At 54.3% G+C, this 9,809-nt stretch overlaps 2 protein-coding genes across 24 annotated transcripts in view; one reads left to right on the forward strand and one right to left on the reverse strand.

The window, feature by feature from the left end:
- The window catches only part of TRIP13 (thyroid hormone receptor interactor 13), a 62,006-nt gene extending 61,633 nt beyond the window's left edge, over positions 1-373 (reverse strand). For all 13 annotated transcript variants that reach the window (XR_001880997.1, XR_001880992.1, XR_001880994.1 and 10 more), the window contains exon 1: positions 143-373. Coding sequence is in view for 3 of the 13 variants with exons in the window: in XM_017849571.1 (XP_017705060.1) it covers positions 143-234 (92 nt within the window). In the remaining 10 variants the exon portion in view is untranslated. The remainder of the gene's footprint in view (positions 1-142) is intronic.
- Positions 159-9,809, forward strand: part of BRD9 (bromodomain containing 9) — a 27,632-nt gene continuing 17,981 nt past the window's right edge. For 2 of the 11 annotated variants that reach the window (XM_017849558.1, XM_017849562.1), the window contains exons 1-9: positions 159-626; positions 1,375-1,589; positions 1,948-2,080; positions 3,643-3,703; positions 4,125-4,269; positions 6,126-6,236; positions 6,817-6,992; positions 7,450-7,512; positions 9,513-9,645. In XM_017849558.1, coding sequence (XP_017705047.1) covers positions 233-626; positions 1,375-1,589; positions 1,948-2,080; positions 3,643-3,703; positions 4,125-4,269; positions 6,126-6,236; positions 6,817-6,992; positions 7,450-7,512; positions 9,513-9,645 — 1,431 coding nt within the window. In that variant the 5' untranslated portion in view covers positions 159-232. Of the gene's footprint in view, positions 627-1,374; positions 1,590-1,947; positions 2,081-3,642; positions 3,704-4,108; positions 4,270-6,125; positions 6,237-6,816; positions 6,993-7,449; positions 7,513-9,512; positions 9,646-9,809 lie in introns of those variants that run through there. The other 9 variants (XM_017849560.1, XM_017849565.1, XM_017849563.1 and 6 more) reach the window with 6 other exon arrangements.

A 9,809-nucleotide genomic window follows, 5' to 3' on the forward strand; every position in this document is an offset into this window, starting at 1 on the left:
CCTGGGGTTCAGTCGCAAAGGAGTCAGTGCGCCGGGATCGGGGCGGGTCAGTGCCCCTGGGTCCGGGCTCGGTGCACGAGCTGGGGTCGGGGCTGGTGGGTGCCCAGAAGGTGTGTCGGGCTGGCCCGGCTCATCGGCTCACCTGCCGCCGCGCTGATGCACCTCCACGTGGACCGTCAGCGACTCGGCCACACAGGGAAGCGCCTGCTTCAGGTCGCCCACGGCCTCGTCCATGGCGCCCCCGAGAGCAGTGAGGACCCGACTGGAGCGTGGCCGCCGCCACCTCACGCCCAGCGTCGCCGCCACAGCCGCCGCCTCAGCCCGCGGGCCCCTCCCTAGCTTCGAATCTGCCGCGCGAGGCGCACCACCCCCTGACCCGGAAGCGCTCGGGCCGGTAGGGCCACTTCCTGCCGCGGCCCCGCCCCGCCCTGCTTCCGGCGCGGCCCCGCGGGCTCGGCAACCTCGGCGCAGTGAACGCGGGCGGCCAACCAGGGCAAGGGGGCGGTGGCGGCCACTGTCCGGCCGGGTTCCCGCTGCTCCCGGCCCCCGCTCTGGGCCTGCCGCCGGCGCTGCTATGGGCAAGAAGCACAAGAAGCACAAGGCCGAGTGGCGCTCGTCCTACGAGGGTGAGGCGGCGGCGCTTTGTGACGCGCGGCGGGCGGGGTCCTGGGCTCGGGGGAGGAGTTCCGGGCACTCGGACGGGGGTCCTGGGCACCGGGCGAGGTCCCGGCCACGGGGGAGGGGTTCCGGGCACGCGGGAGGTGGTCCTGGGATTTCGGGCAGGGAACCGGGCACGCGTGAGGGGTCCTGGCTGCCCGCTTGCGTTCCTCGTAGAGGGTTCTGGGCTCGAGGCTGCAAGCCCACTCACTCCGGTCCTGGAGACCAGGGAAGCATCTGTGCTGGCTTTTGTGTGGAGCTAAGGGAGAAGCTAGGCTGCCCTTTCTCCCGCCTTTCCCTCGCTCTCCCCTGCTCCCGCGGCAGCTCCATGGGTGTCAGCGGGCAGCACGGGCGCCTGCAGGAAGTCAGGCGAGGGTGAACCGAAGTGCTGGGGGTTTCTAGGAGGGAGATCGGGCTCCGGGGTTCCAGTTCCTTCTTAATCCATCTTCTTGAACGAGTGATGTGAACATCCCACAGGGCCTCTGGTGAGGACACCGTGACTTGAAAGGGACCTGAAGCTCCCTGTGGAGGGGAAGGGAGAACAAGGAGGCAGTGACATGCCGCCACTGTGGTCTTCCCTTCCGTCTCTCCCTGATGGTTGGCAGCCCCGCTGTACTCCTCAGGGAGGCCTTTACCTCTTAGCGCCTTCATGTCTCACCTGGTTGCGTGGCGTTTGCACCTGAGCACGCGGGTGGAACTCGGTCTGTGTCTGTGCAGATTATGCCGACAAGCCCCTGGAGAAACCCCTGAAGCTAGTCCTCAAAGTCGGAGGAAGTGAAGTGACTGAACTCTCAGGATCCGGCCACGACTCCAGTTACTATGATGACAGGTCAGACCATGAGCGAGAGAGGCACAAAGAAAAGAAAAAGAAGAAGAAGAAGAAATCCGAGAAGGAGAAGCATCTGGACGATGAGGAAAGGAGGAAGCGAAAGGTAAAGGAGCAGCGGCGGCTGCGTTGGCCCGGACACCCCCCGCCCAGGACCCCATGGGGAGCCGGTCCCAGGACCCAGGCAGAGTGCGCCTGCGTGGCTGGAGGAGGGGAGGGGGTGTTCCGTTTGTAGCAAAACGCAAACCGCTGAGGCCAGCAGACTCAGTTCCAGGATCCTGGGTGTGCTGTTCCTCAGCAGACCCTGCGAGGGTCTCCGTGAGGAGGGAGCCCGGCTTGAGGAGGATCTTGGAGGGGGTTTCCCTGAGCTCTGTCCCTCCCCTGAGAACTGCGAGGGGATTGGGCAGACGTGTCTGGATCCCACCTACTCGTGCCTTTCTCACTCCCTTGACTCTGCCGCCCAGGAAGAGAAGAAGCGGAAGCGAGAGAGGGAGCACTGTGACACGGAGGGAGAGGCTGACGACTTTGATCCTGGGAAGAAGGTGGAGGTGGAGCCTCCCCCAGATCGGCCAGTCCGAGCGTGCCGGACACAGCCAGGCAAGGGTGGACTTTTAGAGACTCCTGGTGTTCACAGCTCGTCGTTGTAAATGAGGGTCGGCACCGTGTCCTCTTGCTTTGGGGAGAAGCATGGGAGGGAGGAGAGCTGGTATTTCCAGGGCCTCATCCCGGGTGTTCTCTGGATCTGAGGTTTCTTCCAGTGTCTCTGAATGTCTAGAGCAAGGCTTGGCCAGTTACCACTGGTGCCGTTAAGGTTTGTTTTTTAACTTATTATTATCTAAGGATGGTTTATATGTTTTTCAAGGGTTCATAAAAAAACAAAAAGGCGTATCTGCAGAGACCAATCATATGTGACCCACAAAGCCTAGACTATTTTTTGTCTGGCACTTATGTAAAAAGTTTACCAGCCCTGGATCTGTAAGTTTGGTTTTGTCTGCACTTAGCACCCAAAGAGAACAGCATCAGAAGAGTAGCCCCACATGGGTCAGATTGGTAACAGACATGCATGTTAGTGAAAACGCAGGTAATTCCTCTGGGAAGAGGGGACCTGGAAGCCCAAATGATGGGTCTGAAGTTGCTAAAAGTGACCATAGGCTGAGACAGAGGAAGCTGAAGGCCTTTGGTAGAATTTCTGTCGTGGGCACCGTCTGCCAAGGATGGCTTTGGGCTGGAATTTTTAGCTGACAAGGACTTGCCCACTCGGTTCTCCTTGTCCCCAGCCTTCCTGTGCACAACTCACAGTGATGAGGCGTTTGTACTTAAGACGAGGGTTATCTCTTCCGGGCACCTCTCAGCATCTAGTGGTTCCTGGATTATTGGGAAACTTAGACAGTTGGCCTTTGGGACATGGAACATCAGGGAGTGAGGAGGCTAGTGCTGCAATCATTCAGGCCATCAGAAACCATCTGAGCCCTGCTGGCTGCACTGAAGGAAAGTTCTGGATAGCTAGTGGTCTTCTGAGCTTCTGTGATCATTTGGCTCTTCAGGCACTTTCTTTTTTTAATTTATTTTTGAAACATGGTCTTGCTGTGTCCCCTAGGCTGGAGTGCAGTGTCGTGATTCACTCCTGGGCTCAGATAACCCTGGGCTCAAGCGATCCTCCCACCTCAGCCTCTTGGGACTACAGGCATGCACTACCACACCAGCCATTTATTTATTTACTTTTTGTTGAATTTTAAGGGACCTCAAGTGAAATAATAATCGGTGAATACAGGATCAATCCTTATGTCCAGAGCCTTTGTTCCGTCCATCATTCCTTGTCTAGAGTAGTAATATGAGCTGAAAGCATTGATAAGTGATCACCACACATTGTTATGAGCTGAAAGCATTGATACGTGATCACCACACATTGTTGATGTAAGGGCTACCAGTTATTATAAGGGGTTTTTATGACTCCTGCTGCGGGGAGGGGGTGCCCTTTCCCACCCAGCTGAGCTTTGTGGGAGCCAAGGCTGAGTTGGGTGTATCTTTATATCCCTAGTTCTTGCTGGAACTTAAGATGCTGTGAGACCCCGTACAGACAGATACTGTGAACTTGGAGCTCTCTAATGAAGGGATACCAAAGTCTTTGTATTCAATTTTTTTTTTCCTTAAATTGTCAGCCGAAAATGAGAGCACACCTATTCAGCAACTCCTGGAACACTTCCTCCGCCAGCTCCAGAGGTAAACCTGGGCGTTTCTGAAGAGCTTGTGTCTGGGGGTGTATGGTGTCATCTTTTCTGAGGCCTTATTCCCCACCCCAGCCCTGTCAGCTGTGAAACAGACCCTGCACCTTCTCTTGGTGATTCCCACTCCACTTCGGGGTGGGCAGGAAGAGCTCATGGACTCGGTAGTGGCTCACACTGAAGTCAGAATAGGGTGAGGGAAGTCAAGGCTAGAGCTGGGATACTGACAGCCGCCAGGATGCTTTGGGGGGAATTTTTATTATATCTGAAATACCTATCACAATAAATTAAAAGAGCCTGGTAATTTTTTTACTTTTAAGAAACAAAATTCGGTCAGTGTATCCAATTTTTGGATTGTAGAAGATTTTATATCATTTAGAAATCTAGATTTTTCCACTTTAAGATGTCTTTGCTTTCAGAAAGGATCCCCATGGATTTTTTGCTTTTCCTGTCACGGATGCAATTGCTCCTGGATATTCAATGATAATAAAACATCCCATGGATTTTGGCACCATGAAAGACAAAATTGTAGCTAATGAATACAAGTCAGTTACGGAATTTAAGGTAAGTTACTTTCATTGCCCGAAGTCCTTGTGGCATAGTTCTGTGTATTTATGTCTCGTGAAGACTTCATTCAACTTAGATCGTTTCTAGTTTTTGAGCTTTCACAGGTGTTTCTGTGTTTGGGTGTTATTTTACAGACACAGCATTAAGGAAATGATTGGTCATAAACATTTTCTTTGTGCTTTGGTCTAGAAAGTAGGCCAGGTGGCCGGGCGCGGTGGCTCAAGCCTGTAATCCCAGCACTTTGGGAGGCTGAGACGGGCGGATCACAAGGTCAGGAGATCGAGACCATCCTGGCTAACACGGTGAAACCCCGTCTCTACTAAAAAAAATACAAAAAACTAGCCGGGTGAGGTGACGGGGCGCCTGTAGTCCCAGCTACTCGGGAGGCTGAGGCAGGAGAATGGTGTAAACCCGGGAGGTGGAGCTTGCAGTGAGCTGAGATCCGGCAACTGCACTCCAGCCTGGGGACAGAGCGAGACTCCGTCTCAAAAAAAAAAAAAAAAAGAAAGTAGGCCAGGTTGCACGCTGTTTCTTTTCTAAGTTACTGCACTGGCGTAAATAGTACATGTTGTTTCAAGCAATGAGGTGTCCGGCGTGGCATGGTTTGAGACTAGACGTTTTAAAAGCATGCTTATTTTAATTCTTAATTTTGTCTTATACTAATTGAGCAGGTAGTCTTTTTAGTATAGTAAGTTTTTTTGTCTCCTGAGTACTTTGCTCTTAACTCTGTTTCTTGCTACTGGCTATGAGAATTAGCAACTGCGCATTGTTTTTGCAACCCAGGGGAAGAAAGTAAAATAGATGCTTGATAAATTGGCATTAGTGTAGTTTAGAAAGGCATAAGGTTTCTCTCTTAGGTTCCATTCCACTTGGGAAAGCTTGACTTTTCTATTTTTTTTTTATTTTACGTTTACTGAAGGGTTTGCTGACTCCTAGAAACACAACAGAACAGACTTAAAGGAGAGGGGGAGAAAAGGAAACTTGATGAGAGGTTCAGGCAGCACCTGAGGACAGATGCTCAGAGCACTCCATGAGCTAAAGCCCTCGGTATTCCCTGCTCTGGGCCCCAGCCTGGCCATTCCTAGCAACAAAGTGAAAAGGGGAGCAGCACTCACTCCGTGGAGTGTCCGCAGTGGAGTCTTGCGGTGGGCTCCGTGGTCTCAGGCCAGGCCCTGGGGCCGCTGGCTCCAGAACCGGGGTTGCGAAGGGTCCAGATGGCACATTCTCAGTTAGGGTGGCTGGCCTCCAGGGCCATGCTCCGGCCTGATGCTGGTACTCACCTGTGAGAGGCCTGTGCTGAGGAAACTGATTATGATAATAAAATACGGATGTTTCCATAGTTTTACCATAAATTACGAAATAAGGCTCTCCTTTTGCGGGGGCAGAGTCTTTTTCTGATAGTTTGAGGGAACTATTTGGTGACAGAATTTTAAATTCTATTCTATGGAGAAATTCTAGAGATAGAGGATATCACTGTGCCCCACGCTTGCCTTTATGCCTCGACTTTGACTTGAAAGAATCATATTGTTGCTTCCTGTTCCTATTTCTGTTTTGGAGAAATGCAGGAAGCACAGTAAATGCTCCTTTTTCCTCGCATAGCATTTGTATGGGATGCTTAGAAAGAAGTTACAGGCTTGGCCAACTCTTCATTGTAACATTTTTCATGCAAGACTGACGTGCAACTGAGAAAATTTATCTAAGTTCTTAAACATTATTTTTAGAACAGAGAGCCCAGTTGAATTGTTTCCTACTCAATTGTAGCTTTTTCCTTTTGGTTTCTTGACAGTCATCTAGGGCTTTGCTGTTGTCTGTGGCATTTCAAGCTTGGTAAGTCTTTCCTGTTTTCTTTTCAGGCAGATTTCAAATTGATGTGTGATAATGCAATGACATACAATAGGCCAGATACCGTGTACTACAAGTTGGCGAAGAAGATACTTCACGCAGGCTTTAAGATGATGAGCAAAGTAAGAAACTCACTGGCAGCAGCGAGCTACGGAAAGCAGGGGCTCTGCTCCCCGTCGCTTGTGCCCGAGGGGAGCCTCACAGTGAACACATGCTCCATCCACCCGCCACCCTCATGGTGTTGCCCCCTTTGCTTTAGGGTAGACGTCCCCGGCCGCCCTCTCATGACCTAGTTGTGACGTCTCATTTAGGGTTGGTGGAAAGTTCCGCATCTCTTGTTCTTAAGCCTGGGTGTCAGTCTTGCTGGATGGCAGCCAGCATTGCGGGCTTGTTTTGCATGGCTACCTCACTGAATCCAGATGGGACATCCTTGTCTTCCTTGGCCATCCTGAGTGGCTTCCCAGATCTGTGCCGTGAGCCAGGCTGCATGCGTCCCACGTAGGTGAAGGTAAAGAGGAGGCGCGGCACCTGCCGCACTCTGGCAGTGGGTCCAGCCCCTGCAACCACCTCCCGCTGCTCCGCGTGGAAAGTTAGCTCTTAGGCCAGGTGAGGCTGTGACCATCCCCATCCCATCCCATCGTCACGGCACCCTGGCTGTGAGGGAGAGGTAAATCCCTGCTGCTCTGTCCTTTCTGATTCTAGGAGCGGCTGTTAGCTTTGAAGCGCAGCATGTCGTTTATGCAGGACATGGATTTTTCTCAGCAGGCAGCTCTTCTGGGCAATGAAGATACAGCTGTTGAGGAACCTGTCCCTGAAGTTGTACCCGTACAAGTAGAAACTGCCAAGAAATCCAAAAAGCCGAGTAGAGAAGTTATCAGGTAAAGGCTGTGTGGAAACCACGTTTGCTTTTGGCGTTGAGCACCACAACCAGGAAAGCAGGTGCTTTGTGGGGGAGAGTGAGTGAGTGGGAGAACGGATGTCATGTCACTTAGACATCCTTGGAGGAGCTTATTCTGGCAGGAGGAGTGTGGTCAGATGGCCCCTCCTGCCCACCGGCCACGTGCACTCTTACCCAGGTGTGGTACCCTAGCCCGTCGGCTCACCGCTGCCCCCATCTGCTACCGACTGGTGATCTCTGTCTTCACATGCCGTTTGTTAAGATCATCGGCCGTTCCCTCCCCTGCACACCACTTGCTGGCAGCCAAGGCTGTGCCCTTGTCCCAGACTGTGCCACACAAGCGGGCCCACTTTGGGCAGCCAGCATTGGCAGGGGGCTTCTTTCTTGCCATGGGGCAGATGCCCACCCCAGAACTGCTCGCTTCCATGTCTGTGTAGATGCTGGAGTGGAGCAGGTGCAGCCCCGTGGTCAGGAAGGTGTGGATGCTGCAGGGGAAGCAGGTGAGGACTGCAGGCCGCAGCTCCCTGTAGCTCTGCTGCCTCCCACAGGGAGCAGCTGACTTGGGTGGTCCATCAGGGAACCTTCTTCCTTTTTCTCTAAACTCCAGAGTGGTTTTCATGGGGCCTCTCTGTCTCACAGTGGCTGAGCATTGAGATTGTGTCAAAGTCTGTCACACGTCATTCCTGTAGATGCTCCTCCACCTGCGTGAGGTGGCCGTCTGATAGGACCAAACAAAGCGAGAGTATCGCCAGGGGCCTTAGAGGCACCGAGAGCACTTACAATAGCCTGCAGCGGGCAGAGGCGCCTGGCACAGAGCCTGCTTCGTCACATGTCACTTGCTGAATGCAGGCCTCAGGGAGTGCGGGCTCTGGACATCCGCCCTCGTGGCCGTGTGTCTGACAGCGTTGTGGCTTGCCATCTTCCCAGTGTCCTGAGAGGACGGTGGCCTGTTGCCAGCCTGGGACAGATCAGGTTTGAAGGATGGTTTCTACCGAAGCGTACTGCTTTTGTGCCGTCTTGTGGAAAGTCAGGGGCCGTCTGGAGTTGGTGCTGAATGTCCTTGAGGCAGTTCTGATGCTCACGGCCCTCCATCGTTTGTCTCCTTCTCACAGTGTATGCGGGACTCGCGTGGATTTAACAGGTGGGGCAGCAGCGGTGCTGGGCTCGGTGCTTCTGCTCTGAGCAGCTCCCTCCAACAGTCCAAAGGGAGGGCCGTCTTGACACCAGCCCCTCAGGTCCTGCAGCCTTGGCTGAGGAGACGGAGGGTGCTCTGCAGCCAGAGCATGTTGCCTGGCAACGGCCAACAGTCTCCTAAGGTGGTCTCCCCACGTGCAGTGTGTTTCCCACCCTGCTGCCATGTGAACACTCACTGCGTGGTTGGCTGGTGGCTGTGTCCGACCTCAGCCCCCGACTCGCTTGCGCTGCTGGCCTTCAGGGTTAGGGATTCATGGCCGCCCTCTGCCGCCTCATGGTGGCTGAGCATTGAGGGGGAATTGGAGTTGGTGTCGGCCAGCATGCTCAGCCGTGGTGGGGTCATGTCCTGGCGGACCCGCCCCAGGTTGGGTTTGGGTGTTTCTGGTGCTGTGGCTCCACCCTTGCCTGTGGGATCCAGGCCCTTTAGATGGATCCCCAGCTGTCAGTCTGCAGTCAGCAGAGCGTGCCGAGCTCCGGCACTGACCTTCACCTGGTGTCGCAGAGTGTGCATCAGCAATGGGCTCACGCAGCTGCCTAAGCGGAGCCCTCCCGTGGAGCTCATGGGGCTCTGACTCCTGTGTCGGGTTGCCAGGTTGGCGCTGTAGGTCAGGCAAGGCCAGGGCCGCTCTCATGGGCAGGGCTTGCCCTCGGTCTGCACCTGTCCCTAGGCCATTCAGACCCACACCCAGGCAAGTGCCCATGGTGGAAAGGAGCCTACTTGCTTGCTTCTAGAACCTTCCACACTCCTTGGGTGCTGTAGCCTGCACCCCTCAGCTGTTTGAGAACTGCTTCAGGCAGAACCTGGGGCCACTTGCTGACGTCCTTGTGTGTGCTTTTTGCCACCCAGTGGCCACAGCAGAGGGCTGCTGTCCCCCCAGCCCAGCAGCATCAGACCTCACGCAAGCGGCCCCGCCTGTCCGGCCTTGCTGTGAGCCCTGCGTAGTCACCGGCGCTTTTCCAGTCGCTTTTCTGATGAGGCCTTTAAGGACTAACCAGTGCGCACATCTGTTATTTTGTTGCTTTTTTTGTTAAAGCGACTGCACTTTAACTGAGTTTTCACCAGGTTGGAAAACAGGGAGTCTGTCTAGTTGGCTTACGCTTACTCTGTATTTTAATATAAGTGTCTTAATTTATTACTTGGTTAGGGTGAAAGGGATGCTTTGAGACCTGAAAGGAGATAGGTACGCTCTGCCAGCTCTGTGTCTGAGGGCAGGGTCGTAGAGGCTGGGTTAGGTGCCGACGCGTGGGGCGCAGGTGTGTGGTGGGGATGCTGCCTCCAGGTGACTTGGTTGTCCCCACCTCACAGCTGCATGTTTGAGCCTGAAGGGAACGCCTGCAGCTTGACGGACAGTACCGCAGAGGAGCACGTGCTGGCGCTGGTGGAGCACGCGGCTGACGAGGCTCGGGACAGGATCAACCGGTTCCTCCCAGGCGGCAAGGTAGTGCTCTCTGGCCACCGAGAGAGGGTGCTGCGTGGCCCCAGACTCTCTGTGTGCCTCTCCCTCTGGGTTGGTGCTGTGTGATCCAGCACAGCCACCAGGATCCAGAGGTCAGCGTGGGGCCCTGATGGGAGGCCTGGGTCAGACACACACAAGGCTGGTCT

Source organism: Rhinopithecus bieti, unplaced genomic scaffold (genome assembly GCF_001698545.2).
Source record: "Rhinopithecus bieti isolate Rb0 unplaced genomic scaffold, ASM169854v2 scaffold_33330, whole genome shotgun sequence".
NCBI classification, from domain to species: Eukaryota; Metazoa; Chordata; class Mammalia; order Primates; family Cercopithecidae; genus Rhinopithecus; species Rhinopithecus bieti.